The sequence below is a fragment of the Gilbertella persicaria genome, assembly GCF_025201335.1.
Source record: "Gilbertella persicaria strain CBS 190.32 chromosome Unknown B0P05scaffold_78, whole genome shotgun sequence".
Taxonomy (NCBI): domain Eukaryota; kingdom Fungi; phylum Mucoromycota; class Mucoromycetes; order Mucorales; family Choanephoraceae; genus Gilbertella; species Gilbertella persicaria.
Genome location: NW_026252039.1, coordinates 14398 through 30645, shown reverse-complemented (window position 1 = coordinate 30645; position 16248 = coordinate 14398). Strand labels below are relative to the sequence as shown.

Below are 16248 nucleotides of genomic sequence, written 5' to 3'. Positions count from 1 at the left end.
CTGATTTTTTTCCTTTATTTTTTGACTTTGCCACCCTCTACTTGATAATTTTTCTTTTCTTTCCAATCGTATTTACAGCCTCGATCCTTTTCTCTCCTTTACGGACACTCTACGGAGCTATAAATCCTGTCCCTAGAAAATAATTTACATTTATGCTCCCTCTCTTTTGGTTCGCATACTCCTTCCATTGAACACTATTACATCATTTTTTTTGAGAGATAAAACTTGTTTGATCTAGACTTCAAAATGGCGGTAGATTTTTAGCTGGGCTATGTAAGTCAGTGTTAATACTTTACACCTTCATCATTAATCACACCCCCTCTCATCCTTTAAGCATACCTCATTTGATTCAGACTAGATTTAGCTATAGCGTCTAGCCCTTCTTAAATCTCGCATCAGGCCAGTTGTTACTGCTAAACTACAAGATAACTATCGGTTTTTTATCCAACTTAATTATTACAATATTCTGATCTCCCTCTCCATAATAATAGCTCATTGTTTCTCTTCTTTCCCTTAATTAAACGATTGCCGCCATAAATGCATATAATAATCAAAAACTGATAGAATGCATAATAGCTTGTATCCTATCATCGTTACTATTATCATTAACATGCTTTTGTTATAATAGGCAGATAAGGAGTAATTTTTAATATACGCATTTTACTTTGACAAACAATAAAACGCGCTAAGCTCATTTTCTTGTAGTCAAACAACCAAACAGTTAAATATGTCTACCTTCTAAAGAGTAACACAGCACTGCCCCTCTTTTCATTACCTAATATGACTTGTTTTCTTTAGACTTCGATGGACTTTCGAACAAGCCACAGAAACAATTTTGATACGGAGTAATTAAAATAAAGCTTTTTGGTTTGAAAATTTTTTTTCATTGTTGTTCTTTCATACAAATATAATGGTAAGTTGAAAGAAGAAGAAAAGCAAGAAAGGACTGCAATTTACTAATATTTATAATATAGTCTGCTGCTGTTAACCCTAAGGCTTTCCCTCTCGCTGACGCTGCTTTGACCAGCACCATTCTTGACTTAGTTCAACAAGCTTCTCATTACAAGCAACTCAAGAAGGGTGCTAACGAAGCCACCAAGACCCTTAACAGAGGTATTTCCGAATTCATTATCATGGCTGGTAAGTTAGAGAGAGAGACACACACACAAGAGGAAGCGATACTGACTTTTTTTAGCTGATACTGAACCTTTGGAAATCCTCCTTCACCTTCCTCTTTTGTGTGAAGACAAGAACGTTCCTTACGTCTTTGTTCCTTCCAAGACTGCCTTGGGTCGTGCTTGTGGTGTTTCTCGTTCCGTTATCTCTGCTTCCATTACCACCAACGAAGCTTCTGACTTGAAGCCTCAAATTTTGAACATCAAGACTCAAATTGAAAAGCTCCTCATCTAAGTTATCATCATCATCGTTGCATCTAAATAATATTTTTTTTCTTAATGATCATCGTTGGTGCTGAGGGCGTTTTTTATTACTTATATTATTTTGACTTATTGTTCAAATGATGCACTGGCAGTGAAAGAAAAGCTTTATTTTAATTATATTCCTTGTACAATCTGTCAATGTGTAAATAAGCATTCAAAATAAACAATTCGTTTCAAATAATCAATTTCCTGTATTAAATTATCCCTGACAATCAAATTTCATCGAATTGTGTTGTTGTGTGTAGATCCCTGCATCCCTTTTGAAAGGGGGAAGAAAAAAGATACACACACACAAACATAGACATATAGGAGATCAATCAATATAAATAGACTTACTTCAACCTGGATCTTCCTCTTTTTTTCTTTCTCTATATCCATACAGTTTTTATATAGCATGAAGTCCTCCATTACCTTATCTTTTGTTACTGTTCTTGCCTTCCAACAATTGGTTGTCGCTCAAGAAGGTAAATTATATGCTTGTCATAGAATGATATTGATTCGTTCTCATTTGATATAGATAACAGCGCTGCTGCTGCTGCTACTGTTGCTGCCACTGATGCGCCTGCTGCTGTTACTGACATTTACTGGTGGAAAACGCTTTTGACTGGTACTGAAGTTAACAATTACATTACTGGTTCGGCAGGTGCTACTGCTGATGCAACTGCTACTGCTGATGCTACTACTCCTACCGCCGCTGCTTCTGAAGACGCTATGGCTACCACAAGTGCAAGCGAAAAAGCAATGACCTCTGTTGCTGCTTCTGCTGTTAGCACTGAATCTATAACTGATGCAGTTTCTGCTGCTATTAGTGAAGTATCTGAGGCTATTGCCTCTACAACCACAGATACTATTCGAGCTGCTTCTACTTCTAGCGCAATTGCTTCTGCTATCTCTTCTGGTGCTATTCCATCTGTATCAGGAACCAGTATGTCAGTTTCTGGAGGTAATTCTAGATCTTTTTTTAATGTTTATACAGACCCCCCTAACTGATGATTTCCCTCTTTAGTATCCGCATCCGTAGCAACTCCTTCTTCTTCTGCTGTTGTAGCATGGTCAAATTCTTCTTCTACTGCTGCTATTCCTCCTCGTTCATCTGCACCCAATGTTCCTGTGGCTGCTAGTAGTGTTGTAGCTAAGCCCAGTGGATCAATCATTCCTCCTGCCACTAGCAGTGGCTCCTCTCCCGTAAGCGGTAGTGCTCAAATCGTTGCTGATCTAGGTAGTGTTTTGCTTTCGGTAACAATTGCGGCTGTTTTAGGAAGTATCTTAAATTAGATGGCATCTCCTTTTTATTCCTCTTTTTATTTTTTATACACACAATGATAATAGTAAATAAAGCCAAAAGAAAAAAACAAAAGCCTTGAACTCTTTTTTTTTGTCCCACATGAACTTTAATAAGGAGAAAAAAGCATTGCAATGTTTGTGGCTATTTAAAACCCCTTCTTACCTTGATAAATTGTTCTTTTTTTTCCCATTTTCCCTTTCTTTTCTTTTTCTTTATACATACAAACAAAAAAAATGAAATTCTTTGCTGCTGTTTCTGGTATTGCTTTGGCCCTTACAAGCGTTGCTGCACAATTGACTGCTCCTATGCAAAACTACAATGTGAGTAGCCCTGTCTCCAATGGTCCTTATGTTGCAGGCCAAGTCTTACCTTGTACTATTCAACTTTTCGAAAATGTCGTATCAGGTAAGAAACAAGTAATCCTGTTTACAATTTCTAATCTATCATAGACATTGCGCTTTCTATCTCTCTTACTTCTGTTGCCTCCAGCAATGTCAGTTACACCATTGCCTCTTCTGTTGATACCTCCAAGACAAGTGCCAGTGCTAAACAGAACGGTAATGTTACTTATTACGAACATTCTGTCAATTACAACATTCCTACCACCATTACCCCCGGTGCATACAATGTCGTGTTTTTCGATTCCCGTACCAACACTCACCTTGACGTCCCTATCAACGTTTTACCCGTCGCCTCTGCTTCCGTCGTGAAGTCCGCTTCTGCTACTGGTGCTTCATCCTCTTCTTCTCCTTCCATCTTCAAAGGTACAAGCGATGTTGCTGCTATGGCTCCTGGTTTGACTACCAAGGTCATTGTCTCTCTTGCTGGTGTTGCTGCTTTGGCTTACATGCTCTAATCTGTACTCTCGAAAAAAAAAACTTCTGTTTAACAAATAATCAGGATAGAAAATATGTACACATCAACCCAAAAAAAAACTTATATATACACAATCATATAATCCTATTCTATCGTCCTTGTTTCCTTGTCTACAAGTAATTCCCTGCTTCTTTTTTTTTTTCTTCTAATAAATAATCAAATCATTACACAATTCACTTTTTTTCTTTTCTTTGTTGACTCGTTACACTAGGATAAATTGTTGTACAACAATCAATACTATTTATGGGATAACATCTAAATTTATCGTATGCAAAGAGTTACACAAAATCATACATTATTTATAAATGTTTGTTGATCTGTAAACAACAGGATTATCATACGATAACTGCTTTAGACATACATACTTTATCATTATCACATAGTGTGTGCATGAAAGCAGTAGCAGTAAATTGTGTTTATAAAATTAAGATTGGTCTAATTTTAATGCAACTCTATCGTATTGCATATGCGTGTATGTATGTGTATGTATACAAAGAGAGAGAGAGAGAGAGAGGGGGGGGAAAGATAATAGGGAGAAGACGATGAAAATGAAAATGCAACATAGTCAAGCAAGATAAATTCATGCATACACGTTTAAATGAGTTTGTACTTGACATGTCACTCTCTCGCAAATCACGTTACAGCAAGCGAAATGTCAATAAATTGATTTTGCATGAAAATAAGAAAAAAGTACACGATAAAGCTGCTTAGTCATTTGAATTCTCCAGCATACATGCTTAATATGTATTGTGGCTTGATCTTTTACTGCCTCTCTTTCTCTCTCTTTTTTTTTTTTTTTTCTCAGCGAGTCATTCGTTTAAGAATCACATTTTCGAACTGTACTCACTTTGTTAATCTAAAGAAACAAAAAAAAAAAAAAGAATGTTTGGAACATAGAGAATCTATAAAAGAAAATGTATCATTGGTTAGTCATCTACACGCGTCATTTCGACACATAACAAAGATTTAAACTTTTGTGCGAGTAACCTTTTTTTTTGCATTTAATATGAACAATGATGAAGAGCTTTTTCTTTAATGTCCTTCAAGTAGTATTAACAATATGTCATTTCGTTGTGTCACTGAATTTCATACATTTGAGAAAGCCAAGCACTGTGTTCATTATCTCGACCAATCAAGACGCTTCCCAAGCTTTTCATCGTTTTCTCTCACACGCATGTTTCCCCACTTTCTTGCACTTCAAGTGCCTTGTCAACAGGAGATTCGGATGAATCACCTATAAAATGGACCTCAAAAGACGAAGGGAAATTCCATTACATTATACGATTTCATTCGTGAGAAGTACAATGCCAGTTTCATGCTATTCGTATTATTTACCTTTTATAGGGCCATTACATATAGTAGTTTGTAACACATCTTGATCAAAGTTCAACTAGACATATTCACAGAAGCGAAACTAGTTCATATCTTCTCACCCACTTTCTAAAAAGGATAATCCTCGGATTTATTGATGATGATGTTGTTTTGTATAAATACAAGCGTGTTTTCTTTCTCTCCCCCTCTTTTCTTTTATGTCAATTACATTCAATGCCTAATAAAGATATATTAGTGGATGATAAGGCGGTTAGTGTCTACAGCAATAAAGGCGACTTGAGCGATGATGATGTCCGATCTGTCCATCAAACTCCACTTATCAAGAGTGAAGCCGAGAAACGTCTTGTTCGAAAAATCAACTTGACTTTATTACCGTTTGTTGGTGCCATTGTCTTTATTCAATTTGTCGATAAATCTACACTCAGTATCTCGGCTGTCTTGGGTCTCATTCAAGACACAGGCTTAACTGGTAGTCAATACAGTTGGCTTGGTTCTTTTTTCTACTTGGGCTACATTTCATTTCAACTTCCAAATAATTACTTGATTCAAAAGATACCTATTGCTAAATACCTTGGATCATTGCTTGTCGTGTGGGGCATTGTCATGGCATGCACTGCTCTCTGTCATAACTTTGCTCAATTAGCCGTCCTAAGAACATTGTTAGGTCTATTTGAAGCAGGCTGTTATCCTTGTCTATTGATCATTATCAATACTGTCTATCGAAGATCAGAACAATCTGCTGCTTATGGTTTTCTTTGGTTAAGGTACACTTCAAATTGATATATGATAACATGTATATTTATATTCAATAGTAATGGTGCAGGTACAATGGTTGGTGCAGCCTGTGCTTATGGTATCTCTTTTATTAATAACGCAAATGGCATTTCATCATGGAGATGGCCCTATATTATCTGGGGCGCACTCACTGTTCTCTTTGGTGTTCTCGTCTTTTTCTTTTTGCCTGATAGTCCTAACCACTTTATGTTTCGACTGACAGAAGAAGAGAAAGAGATTGTTAAAGAAAGAACCCGCGACAATGCTGTAGTCCGTGTCTATGAAGTCAAGATGTCTCATATTTGGGAAGCTATTCTAGAACCTCGTCTCTGGCTTGTTTGTCTTTCTACATTCTGTAACAATCTTCATACAGGTGGTCTTGTAGTATTTAGTACATTGATTGTCAACAGTCTTGGTTTTAGCGTAAGTTGCATGTCTTTGCTTTGGTTCATACATTCACCTTTTTTTTTTTTTTTTATATATATTAGGGCCAAGAATCCATTTTGCTTCAAGTGCCTAGTGGCTGTGCCTCTGCTTGTTTCTGTGCTCTCGCTGTCGTTATTGCTCGTAAATCAGGTCAATTGTATCTTGGTGCTGCTGTCTCTTCCACCATTTCATTGATTGGTGTGATTCTTTTAGCAGTTCTTCCTAATTCAGCCATTAAGCTTTTGGGTTACTTCCTTGCCTGGGCTATGAATGGTACTGCTGTCATTTTATTGACTGTAGTCGGGGCCAATGTGACAGGCTACACCAAAAAGTTGTTCTACAATGCTATGAATATGATCTTTTTTACCTTGGGTAATTTTGCTGGTCCACTTGTGATGCTGTCTCGAGAAGCACCTACTTACAAGACAGGGATGATTGTTTACTGTATTGGCAATGGTGCCATTCTGCTCATGTTGTTTGCTGTTCGTCAACTTATGGCAAGACAAAACAAGAAAAGATTAGCTAATCCTCCTACTGAAAAGTATGATGGTACAGAAGATCTTACTGACCAACAAAACAAGTCTTTTATCTATAAATTGTAATAATAAAGTCCACCTCAGACAATCACATATACTTAAATCAACTCAAAAAACATGTTTTCCATACCTCTTCTTACTCATTTTTTGCCATTCATAACAAACAAAACAAAACAAAAAAAGGTCTGTTTTTCTCTTTTGTCTAGATTACATAGTTTATGTTTCTTTAATAAAGTTGCATGGTGATAAAAAGAGAGAGAGAGATGTACATTGTGTGCTGTCAAAATAAATTATTCTTTGGTAGGATAAACCCATTGACCTTCAGGAATAGGGGTTTCAAGCGGTTCCCAAGCCTTCCATTCTTCCATCTTTGCAACCATTTTTAATTCATCTTCGGCCTGCATGATGACTTCTTCAATTTGACCAACATTGATCTTTGATTCAATTTCTTGGATATCTTCAGTTGATTCGACGATAGATAAACGTTGTTGAGTGAAAGCTTCAGTAGCTTGTCTGTAAACAGCTGTAGTAGGAAGACGAGATAAAGCTTCGAGTGTGTTGTTGTAAGTTTGGATCAAGTGAGGACGAGGGTTAGCGTGAACAGGAATACCGGCAAGGCCAGTGGAGATCTGCTAGTGTAAATTTCGCGTAAACTAATGAGTTAAATATTACCTTGGTGGCAGCTTGAAAGAGAGGACGAGAGAAAAGCATCTTGCTCGATAGTGTAAGTGAGTGAAACTACTAAAAAGAAAAAAGAAAGAAAAAAAAAGTGAAATTGAAGATTAACCCTGCAAAAAAAAAAAAAGGAGTCTGTTCGACGTCACTCTTTGTACGGCTCATTGGACCATTTTTTTAATATCCACTGCAGTTCTTTCATGCTGCGTTTATGAAGACTTGTTTAGCCATTTTTAAGATTGCCTCCTACAAAAAATTGAATAAATAAATAAGCTAGTTTATGTATTGGTAGCTCAAAGAGATAGCTGATGTGTTGGCGTTATAATAAAAGAAATGATTCAGGTCAAAATATGTCTTGTCATCACAATTTCAACTCAGCCAGGGGCACACAAAAGAGAAAGAGACATCAAATACCGCTTCCGAAAATTAAAATATCACTGTTGTTTGTATCTAAAGCGGATTAGCAAATATGTTTAATTAACGGATGCATATTTAGTGTCTACCGTTTACCTTTTGAGCACCAATGTCTAGCGTTTGTTGTCATAAAAAAGAGTGTGAAAGTGGAGTTTTTCTCTTTTTTTTTTTTGTGATACCCAAAAGCCATAGCTTTCCCCTTTTTTTTTCTGTTTCTTTCTTTCTTTCTTTCTCTTTCTTTTATCTCTTATTTTCTTTTAAACGATGACAACAGCAGCATCATCTATTCTTTCTGAACGACAAAAAGATGAACTGTAAGTAAATAATATATATATATGTATATGTATATATACGCAAGTAACACGATGGAAATCAAAGCCATAAAGCCATTTTAGATTATTTGGCTACAAGTGGATTTAGTCAAGCCTTTCTTGCTTTAAAGACAGAATCAGCCAATGATGACTTTATACCTGATCCTAAGCAAAAATATTCTGGTTTACTTGAAAAGAAATGGACTTCTGTTATCCGATTACAAAAAAAGGTAACCACAATATATAAAGTGACATGATTGACAATCATAGATTATGGAACTAGAAACAAAATCAACTCAGATGCAAGAAGAACTCAATAATGCTCCTACTCGCAAACAGACAAGCTCAGTAGATTGGATCCCAAGGGCGCCCGAAAGATATGCTTTAATGGGGCATCGTAATCCTATCACGCGTGTTGCTTTTCATCCTGTGTATCAAGTATTAGCTTCTGCTTCAGAAGACACAACCATCAAAATATGGGACTATGAGTCTGGCGAATATGAAAGAACGCTTAAGGGCCATACAAAGGCTGTTCAAGACATCACATTTGATGCTAAAGGAAACCATCTAAGTAAGTCGAACATGTATTTATAGTTATGTTTATTCTCTCTTTGTAGTCTCCTGTTCTGCCGATTTGACAATCAAGGTCTGGGATACAAATAATGACTATAAATGTATTCGAACACTCTATGGTCATGATCATAGTGTGTCTTCTGTGGCTATTATACCTTCTACTGATATTATCGTATCTGCATCACGTGACAAGTCTATTAAATTGTGGGAAATGTCTTCTGGGTAAAGGGAACTGGATATCATCTCACATACTCTAACCTCTCTCTTTCTTTCTTTTTCTTTTTTTAGTTATTGTGTCAAGACACTTGTAGGTCATCTTGAATGGGTTCGTAGTATATCTGTAAGCGAAGATGGTAAATTGTTAGTGAGTAGTTCAAATGACCAGGTAAGAAATCTATCTATAATAATAAAAAAAAAGGCTTATTTCTTTCAATAGACAGCCCGTGTATGGGATATCCAAAAAGGAGAGACAAAAATGGATTTTAGAGGCCATGAACATGTTGTTGAATGTGCCATATTTTTGCCTGTCAATTCTTATCCTTACATTCTAGAATGGCTCGAAGGGAACGTGAGTATAAAACATTATTGGCTCATGTGCTCATTTCTACATAGGTCAAAACAAATAAAGATCAAGCACTACCAGGACAATATGTCGTAACTGGTTCAAGAGATAAGACAATCAAATTATGGGATACTGTATCAGGCCAATTATTAAGCACTTTAGTAATGATTCATAATACACACACACACACACTAGATACTAACTTTTTTTTTTTTTAGGTGGGCCATGATAATTGGGTAAGAGACCTTGTTGTCCATCCTAGTGGCAAATACCTTGTGAGTGCATCTGATGATAAGACAATGAAGATATGGGATTTACGAAGTGGTCGATGTGTAAAAACTGTTGAAGCCCATTCCCATTTTGTCACCTGCTTAGCCTACTGTACCACAACGCCCTTGGTGGCCACAGGCAGTGTTGATCAATCACTCAAAATTTGGCAATGCCGATAATTATTATTTGTATATTCAAAGTTAATCATCATGTTGATGTTGGTGTATGTATAATTTGCTTAGATATAACTTTTTTATAAAATAAACTATAATTTAACTGCAGTCCAGAATGCACAGTTATATACATATTTTAACATACCATCTGGATTAGATGTATATGTAGTAGAGACCATATCTTGTTGCTGTACAATGTATAAGTTGACGAATAAAAAGCATCAACATTACCTTGAATTCAAAACCTATCTTTTTAGCTACTTCCTTGACTTGATCAAGACTGAGTTCAATAGAAGAATCACCTGAAGTAGAATCTTCAAAATGATAGAGCAAAGGACCTATGTTTATCCAGACACCATTGGGCTTAAGAGCCTTGTGAATCACTTCCATGTATTCAATAATATTCTTGGCAGTATCCAAAAAGAAACAAGTAACAACCACATCCCAGGCACCCTTATGTTCCTGTGCGCCATAGACTTCAATAAAATCACCAGCAACCATGGAAAAATCGACAGTAGAGGGTAAATCAGAAGGCAGCATATCAGGAATCTTGACTGGTCTCAATTGGTTTTCATCAGATTGGATGTTGGAGAAAGAGTGAACAAAAGGGAAGATACTGTGTTCTTGTGGCTTTTTCAATCTATTAAGAACAAAATGCGATGCAAAGAGCTATATATATATATATATATATATGTATGTATGTTTATCCATTAGACTGCATACAATGTATGTGTATTTTTAGTTACCATATAATACGAGAATTCGTTTCCTTTCGATAGATTTAATTCGTAAGGCCCTTAGAAATAAATTCACTTACCTTGACAACTAAAGCCTAAATAACGCATTAGAATAACCATTGACTGTATTGTAATGGCAACTTGCCTGCTTTTGCGATATCAAACGCCAATCGACCTAAACCAGCACCTGGTACGAGTACACGGACATCACCTCTAGTACAAGTCAGTATAAGTGTTTCATCTTGCATTATTTACCTTTTTTCGATCGGTATGTCCTTAAAGATATTATTTAATGCTTGCACGATAGGATCATATGTAGCTTTGCGTTCTGCTTCTCCCTATCATAAACTTTATTTTAAATATTATACGCAAAACATAAAATAAAAATGTAACCTCCATGGACCAATCTCGAACAAATTGTTTCAAAGTGCTTCTGACCTTATCCATATCCATTGGTGTCACAGGTGGTTTGTTCTATATCAGTCATAAGTCAAGCATTTTAGGAGAAAATTCATGTGTATACCGTCTGTTTCTGCTGTTGTTGATGTTGAGAAACAGCAGTCATAGGGTCCTGACCATCTAGAAACATGCTGGCGCTTTTTACAATATGACGAATGAAATTCATATTCTCCTCAATGCATTTGTCTACATTATCCACCTTGTGTAAATAATCAGGTATGAGTTGTTTGTGGTGTTCGGGTAGTGCGAGGTAGTCGCGTCTTCTTCTGTGGTTATGGTTTAACGCGTGTCTTCTATAATAAGCAAAAGCAGTGATAACTTTGACTAAATGAAATTGCTCTGACTGAGTAGGATCATGTGCTGTTTCGTGGTGGTGCATTCTATTGAAAATAGAAGAAAATAATAATAAAAATAAAAAATAAAAATGAAAGAAAAGATGAATTTTAAGCCACCTTTTCTTTGATAGATAACTCTCTATTTTCACATGTCAGATTGTGGCACATTTACGAAACCTTTAAGTTTTTTTTTTTTTTTTGTTTATTGCAGGCACTCCGCAAAGCGCGCGTGATTTTATGTATTCATGTATATATAAATCTAGTTGTTTTCCCTTTCTTTTTTTTTACATTTCTTCTGATTATGTCTATGATCAATGTCTGTACAATGGATATAAACCGTCAACACCATCGAATGTCAACTCTTTATCGTCGTTTTTATTATCAACCAAGCAGCAGTACTGTTGATAGTTTGAGTACAACCACTTCTGTATCTTCTTCTTCTTCTTCGTTTGAAGTGATCTTTTCAAGGTTATTGGATGCTTTGATTTTTACTTCAGCTATTGCCATTACAGCTTATAGCTATCTGACTGGTACTCTGCTCGTAAACACTACTCCTAATAACAATATTGAAGCACCACCCACAGCTGGCTCACATTCTCCTTCATTATTACATCATCACCGCCATCATCATCATCATCTGTATACCAACAAAAAGAATCCTCAAGAACAAGACCTTCTGATGGAAGATGCCAAAAGGAAAAGAACACAAGCATGGGCAGAACAACAAATCATCGTACCCCAAGTCAAGAAAAGATCCTGCTCTACTAGTCATCATTTCCCTGATAGTAACAAAAAGGTATGTTGTTTCTATATATGTAGTTGCTTACAAATTTTAGTCTGTTTCTTCTTCACGAGACCATATGAAACGCGAAAAGAAGCGAACACAATCCCTGCCAGTCAATAAGATTGGAAAAGAAGACGAAGTCTTATCAAGAATGGAAGAAAGACTGAAATCAATGATTCAAGAAGGTCAAGAAGCCCTTTCAAGCCCTGTAAAATACGATAATCATACTCTATAATCTGTACATTTGTAAAAAGAAAAAAAAAAACATGGTCACACAAGCCGAAAAAAAATGTTGATGCCCCTAGTGATATTAAAAAAAAATGTCAATTGTGTTTTTTTTTCTCTCTTTCTTTTTCCCATTCGAGAAAAAATATTTGTCATGAGTCGCCTTATTTTAAGACAGTTGAATATCACAGAGAAGCGTTCTTTTTCTCTTTTAAAAAACAACCGAGTTCTTACTCAGTTTGCCACCCGTCCTTTAACTATGTCTACTGCCACTAGACGTTTAAATCAAACTAAGAACTATTTCAATCCTGCTGCCAATCATCAATTCAAAAAGGTACTGATAGGCACGATAAACATTCTTGACTTATCATTTATAGATGTCTACTGTATCTAACTTGGAAGCTGTTCAAGTAAGCTCACGTCATACAATGAGACAAAAGGATTGATCATGTCTATATAGGCTGAAGTGATTCCCAAAAGTAATTTAGCAGTACGCGAAATTGTTTTGAACCGTCCTAAAAAGTTGAATGCTTTGAACATTTCTATGGTTCGCGCTATCAAACCTGAACTTCAAGTAAGTTACTTTTGTGTATGTGTGTGCGTGTATGTATTCACTCATGAATTTTTGTTTAGGCGTGGGAAAAGTCTGATTTAGCAAAGATTGTTTTACTCAAAAGTTCTGGTGGAAAAGGCTTTTGTGCCGGGGGTGACGTGAAGAGTAAGTTTGAGTGAAGAATACATGATGCTTATTTTTATTTTTATTTTTTTTTGTTAGCTGTTGTTGATTTAGCTGATGCTAAAGATCCTAATGCCACCAAGTTTTTTGAAGAAGAATATCAATTAGACCATTTGATTGCTACACTCGACACGCCTTATGTTGCCATTATGGATGGCATCACCAGTAAGTAGAAAACAAAAGAATACAAGCATTAATGCATTTACTAGTGGGCGGCGGTGTTGGTCTGTCTGTGCATGCTCCTTTCCGTATTGCCACTGAAAACACATTGTTTGCCATGCCCGAAACTGCTATTGGTTTCCTTCCTGAAGTAGGTGGATCCTTCTTTTTGTCTAGATTAGATGGCCAACTTGGTCTTTACCTTGGTTTGACGGGCAAGCGTCTTAAGGGCACTGATGCCTTGTATGCTGGTGTTGCTACCCACTATGTTCCTTCCTCTCGTCTTGGAGCATTAGAAGCTCGTTTAGCTGAACTCGACAATGCTACACACGACATGGTCAACCAAGCCATTGAAGAATTCTCTGCTGAATTAGACAACGAACCTGCCTTTTCTTTATCAGGTGAAGTGCGTCAAGCCATTGACCGTTGCTTCAAATACGATACCATTGGTGAAATCATGACAGCCCTTGAAAAAGAACCCGAGAACGACTGGACCAAGGAAACACTCAAGCTGATGCGCTCCATGTCTCCTACCTCACTCAAGGTGACTTTGCAACAAATCCGTAATGGTGCCAGTTTAAGTTTAGCTCAGTGTTTTAAGATGGAATACCACCTTGTTCAAAAATTCTTGCAAGGACATGATTTCAAGGAAGGTGTTACTGCCACTTTAGTCACACGCTCAAAGCCCAACTGGGTGCCCAGTGAATTAAGCCAAGTGGACGATCTCAAGATCAAAAAAGACTATTTTGATTCACCTTCATCTCAACGCTTAGAATTATTATCCAACCGTGACTACAAGAATTATCCTCACCGTAAATATATGCTGCCTTCAGAAGAAGACATTAAGCGTGTTGTTACGGGTGAAGCTGCTGATGTTGGTCAATATGCTTTGAACCGTCAACAAGTCGTTGATCATCTTGTTAGAGAACGTCAAGGAAAGCAAGGTGTTACACAAAAGGTCTTGGAAGTATTGGATCGCAAGACTGTAGAAAACAAAAAAGATGACAACAAGAGCTTGAAATGGGTTTATTAAAGAAAATAAATAAATAAAAAGTCTAGGGTTTGTTCACTACTTCTTGAACCATTTCTAGAATATCATTTGATTCGTAACCCAAGAGACGTGCAGCACCAATAAGAGCACTGAGACTCTTCATAAACAGACCACGGCCAATTTCTTTGTTTTTAAGGTCTGGTTGAGAAGGGGATTGAGTGCCTGATTCAGGGTAAGCACCAGGTACATTTTGTGGTTCAGATAGACTCAGATCTTCCATGGTATTTTTCAATCGAGAGACTGCTTTGGGTAATGGATTGATCTGAGTCATGGAATGGACAACAAATGGTCTACTGGCTGTACGACTCTGTTGTTGTTGGGGAATTGAGTTTTGCAGAATTTGAGTTAATTCCGATAGAGCAGCTGTGTGAGCGTCCATCAAGTCTGGCACACTAGGAACAGTAAACAGTGGGTTGTAAGATTGATCGTATTCCTCGTCTAACTCTTGTTGATTCAAGTCTTGTAGTGCGTGCAAGAACCGTCCCTGAGGTTTATCTTGTTCTTCTTTTTCTTTTTCTTCAGGGCCAGGTGTAAGTGTGCCGGGATCTTTGCTCCAACGGGTATAATACTCATCTTCAGAATCCGAATTTTTAGGATCCATACTAAATATTAGCTTCTTGGTCTTCTTGGTCTTGTTGGGATCACTCGATTCTTCATCCGTAGACCAGTCACCCCAATAATCTTCAGGTGCTTCTTTAGTCCCTTTTGTACTCTATGTCAAGTTAGTGATACACATAGCTAAATGAGAGAAAGAGAAAGAGAGAGTCTTACGTCAGGTGTGCCAGCTGTAAAGACTCGTTTGTTCCTTGTGACTTTAATTAGAAATATGCGCTCCGCATCTTCAATCGTTCTTGACCAATTCTCAAACACATCACGCCACTCTTCGTCCGTCAATTCCTTTGTGTTGTAGTACTTGAGATCAGACATATCCCCACTGCCTTCTTCTAGTGTTAGCACAACCACAAAATGATGCGCGTCCTTTTCGGCAAATTCGACGATGGCATGCAGTGTGTCTGCATCCAAACGTTTATAATACACGGGATTTTGATAGATCTTGTCGGCAGCAGAGTCACTCAGTGCTTCAATCATGGCAGGGCAGTTATCTTGTTGCCATTGAACAACCTTATCCCAAGCCTCAAAGTCGTTTTCGTCTAAGGAGGGACCCAGGATACGAACCCGTTGGCGTAAGAGTGGAGAAGAAACAGGCAAGAGTTTCAAATAGTGATGTTGTTGACGTTGGTCCAGTGCAGAATAGGCTAAGGAACGTACAATGTTCTCATTGGCATAATCATCAATGGCTTCCATAGTGAATATTTTCTAAAAAAAAAGAAAAAGAAAAAGAAAAAGAAAAAGAAAAAGAACGGGTGTGAGAATCTCTATTTTTTGTTGACTTTCAAATAAGGTGTAGTCCATTCGCGTACAAAGATATGAAAATAAAAAAATAAAAAGTTGTGAAAAGACGCTTTTTTTTTTCTTTAGATTGCTTTTGGCTAAATAAAACATTCCATGAAGAGAACAAACATTATGAACTGATACTGTCTAATTGAATATGTACTTGTTCGATAAATAAGAATGATTTGGTATATGTACAAAATATATAAGCATTGTTATTGATCTTGTTTGCATGATAAACAGAATACTTGAGTCAAAGACAATGAATAACTAAGGTCTAAATCAATACATTGCTCAAAATCAATCAAGATACTTACTCTAATACAGAACACAGACTACAATATAGCTGTTGACAAGAATGACAAGGTTGTAAGCAATTTTGACAAGCCATATTTTCACAAAAGTGGCATTTTTCAGTTATGTCTGCCGTCATTGAACATTTTGGACACTGAGTTACTTGAGTGGATATATGGTTGTTATTAAAGTATTGATAAGAAGGTTCTGTTTCCATTTTGCTTGAGGATTGAAGGTTTCTTTGAGCTCTCATAAGCATAGCAAACGTGTTTTGTGCTATGAACATTAAATAGGTTATTCTTTGGGTAATAATGTACCTATTTTTTGCTTCTCTACAAGATCTTCTTTATGTTTCTGTTTTAACACATTGGCAAATCCTGCATCGTCGTTACGTCTTTTGGTCATCAAAACAAGATAAGAAAGAGAAGCG

The 16248-nt window shown here is 36.8% G+C and overlaps 11 protein-coding genes across 11 annotated transcripts; 8 read left to right on the top strand and 3 right to left on the bottom strand.

Moving 5' to 3' along the window:
- Window positions 1-885: 885 nt before the first annotated feature.
- Window positions 886-1624, top strand: B0P05DRAFT_565050 (ribonucleoprotein-associated protein). The gene is made up of 3 exons (XM_051580911.1): window positions 886-913; window positions 975-1140; window positions 1196-1624. Exons 1-3 carry the CDS (start codon window positions 911-913, stop codon window positions 1408-1410), a joined length of 384 nt encoding a protein of 127 aa, XP_051429408.1. The 5' UTR covers window positions 886-910; the 3' UTR covers window positions 1411-1624.
- A 195-nt stretch (window positions 1625-1819) lies between these two features.
- On the top strand, window positions 1820-2802 carry B0P05DRAFT_565048 (uncharacterized protein; the record flags this gene model as incomplete). The annotated part of the gene is made up of 3 exons (XM_051580910.1): window positions 1820-1903; window positions 1957-2382; window positions 2446-2802. Coding segments are annotated over exons 1-3 (760 nt in total), but the record flags the coding sequence as incomplete, so codon positions are not given.
- On the top strand, window positions 2803-3776 carry B0P05DRAFT_565044 (uncharacterized protein). The gene is made up of 2 exons (XM_051580909.1): window positions 2803-3129; window positions 3174-3776. Exons 1-2 carry the CDS (start codon window positions 2958-2960, stop codon window positions 3578-3580), a joined length of 579 nt encoding a protein of 192 aa, XP_051429406.1. The 5' UTR covers window positions 2803-2957; the 3' UTR covers window positions 3581-3776.
- Window positions 3777-4582: 806 nt separating this feature from the next.
- B0P05DRAFT_344856 (uncharacterized protein) lies at window positions 4583-5010 on the top strand. The gene is made up of 2 exons (XM_051573590.1): window positions 4583-4899; window positions 4945-5010. Exon 1 carries the CDS (start codon window positions 4614-4616, stop codon window positions 4827-4829), a length of 216 nt encoding a protein of 71 aa, XP_051429405.1. The 5' UTR covers window positions 4583-4613; the 3' UTR covers window positions 4830-4899; window positions 4945-5010.
- A 135-nt stretch (window positions 5011-5145) lies between these two features.
- On the top strand, window positions 5146-6734 carry B0P05DRAFT_592431 (major facilitator superfamily domain-containing protein; the record flags this gene model as incomplete). Its single annotated transcript, XM_051582990.1, has 3 exons — window positions 5146-5696; window positions 5745-6129; window positions 6195-6734. The coding sequence occupies 3 exons, from the start codon at window positions 5146-5148 to the stop codon at window positions 6732-6734; spliced, it is 1476 nt and encodes a 491-aa protein (XP_051429404.1).
- A 130-nt stretch (window positions 6735-6864) lies between these two features.
- On the bottom strand, window positions 6865-7466 carry B0P05DRAFT_565039 (ETC complex I subunit conserved region-domain-containing protein). Its single transcript, XM_051580908.1, has 2 exons — window positions 7341-7466; window positions 6865-7297 (listed from the first exon to the last, which is right to left on the bottom strand). Exons 1-2 carry the CDS (start codon window positions 7377-7379, stop codon window positions 6959-6961), a joined length of 378 nt encoding a protein of 125 aa, XP_051429403.1. The 5' UTR covers window positions 7380-7466; the 3' UTR covers window positions 6865-6958.
- Window positions 7467-8021: 555 nt separating this feature from the next.
- On the top strand, window positions 8022-9652 carry B0P05DRAFT_582232 (WD40-repeat-containing domain protein; the record flags this gene model as incomplete). The annotated part of the gene is made up of 8 exons (XM_051582164.1): window positions 8022-8071; window positions 8136-8298; window positions 8339-8639; window positions 8686-8863; window positions 8930-9026; window positions 9078-9209; window positions 9254-9364; window positions 9422-9652. The coding sequence occupies 8 exons, from the start codon at window positions 8022-8024 to the stop codon at window positions 9650-9652; spliced, it is 1263 nt and encodes a 420-aa protein (XP_051429402.1).
- An 86-nt stretch (window positions 9653-9738) lies between these two features.
- Window positions 9739-11221, bottom strand: B0P05DRAFT_592428 (N2227-like protein-domain-containing protein; the record flags this gene model as incomplete). The annotated part of the gene is made up of 8 exons (XM_051582989.1): window positions 9739-9834; window positions 9878-10315; window positions 10393-10415; window positions 10464-10478; window positions 10508-10596; window positions 10639-10721; window positions 10777-10857; window positions 10907-11221. The coding sequence occupies 8 exons, from the start codon at window positions 11219-11221 to the stop codon at window positions 9739-9741; spliced, it is 1140 nt and encodes a 379-aa protein (XP_051429401.1).
- Window positions 11222-11409: 188 nt separating this feature from the next.
- Window positions 11410-12203, top strand: B0P05DRAFT_564988 (uncharacterized protein). Its single transcript, XM_051580907.1, has 2 exons — window positions 11410-11973; window positions 12014-12203. The coding sequence occupies exons 1-2, from the start codon at window positions 11479-11481 to the stop codon at window positions 12194-12196; spliced, it is 678 nt and encodes a 225-aa protein (XP_051429400.1). The 5' UTR covers window positions 11410-11478; the 3' UTR covers window positions 12197-12203.
- A 116-nt stretch (window positions 12204-12319) lies between these two features.
- Window positions 12320-14142, top strand: B0P05DRAFT_564985 (ClpP/crotonase-like domain-containing protein). The gene is made up of 6 exons (XM_051580906.1): window positions 12320-12520; window positions 12564-12596; window positions 12647-12760; window positions 12820-12904; window positions 12962-13087; window positions 13132-14142. Exons 1-6 carry the CDS (start codon window positions 12341-12343, stop codon window positions 14112-14114), a joined length of 1521 nt encoding a protein of 506 aa, XP_051429399.1. The 5' UTR covers window positions 12320-12340; the 3' UTR covers window positions 14115-14142.
- On the bottom strand, window positions 14137-16223 carry B0P05DRAFT_592426 (uncharacterized protein; the record flags this gene model as incomplete). The annotated part of the gene is made up of 4 exons (XM_051582988.1): window positions 14137-14844; window positions 14904-15449; window positions 15982-16094; window positions 16136-16223. 4 exons carry the CDS (start codon window positions 16221-16223, stop codon window positions 14137-14139), a joined length of 1455 nt encoding a protein of 484 aa, XP_051429398.1.
- Window positions 16224-16248: the final 25 nt, after the last annotated feature.

Excerpts from the sequence above, each read along its gene's own strand:
- B0P05DRAFT_565050 (XM_051580911.1), top strand. Across the intron at positions 1,141-1,195 it reads CGAATTCATTATCATGGCTG|CTGATACTGAACCTTTGGAA; the intron begins GTAAGTTAGAGA and ends GACTTTTTTTAG.
- B0P05DRAFT_564985 (XM_051580906.1), top strand. The coding sequence starts at position 12,341 with ATGAGTCGCCTTATTTTAAGACAGTTGAATATCACAGAGAAGCGTTCT. Across the intron at positions 12,597-12,646 it reads CTAACTTGGAAGCTGTTCAA|GCTGAAGTGATTCCCAAAAG; the intron begins GTAAGCTCACGT and ends ATGTCTATATAG. Across the intron at positions 12,905-12,961 it reads TGCCGGGGGTGACGTGAAGA|CTGTTGTTGATTTAGCTGAT; the intron begins GTAAGTTTGAGT and ends TTTTTTTGTTAG.
- B0P05DRAFT_344856 (XM_051573590.1), top strand. The coding sequence starts at position 4,614 with ATGATGAAGAGCTTTTTCTTTAATGTCCTTCAAGTAGTATTAACAATA.
- B0P05DRAFT_565044 (XM_051580909.1), top strand. The coding sequence starts at position 2,958 with ATGAAATTCTTTGCTGCTGTTTCTGGTATTGCTTTGGCCCTTACAAGC. Across the intron at positions 3,130-3,173 it reads TTTCGAAAATGTCGTATCAG|ACATTGCGCTTTCTATCTCT; the intron begins GTAAGAAACAAG and ends AATCTATCATAG.
- B0P05DRAFT_564988 (XM_051580907.1), top strand. The coding sequence starts at position 11,479 with ATGTCTATGATCAATGTCTGTACAATGGATATAAACCGTCAACACCAT. Across the intron at positions 11,974-12,013 it reads TCCCTGATAGTAACAAAAAG|TCTGTTTCTTCTTCACGAGA; the intron begins GTATGTTGTTTC and ends TACAAATTTTAG.
- B0P05DRAFT_565039 (XM_051580908.1), bottom strand. The coding sequence starts at position 7,379 with ATGCTTTTCTCTCGTCCTCTCTTTCAAGCTGCCACCAAG. Across the intron at positions 7,298-7,340 it reads TCTTTCAAGCTGCCACCAAG|ATCTCCACTGGCCTTGCCGG; the intron begins GTAATATTTAAC and ends TTACACTAGCAG.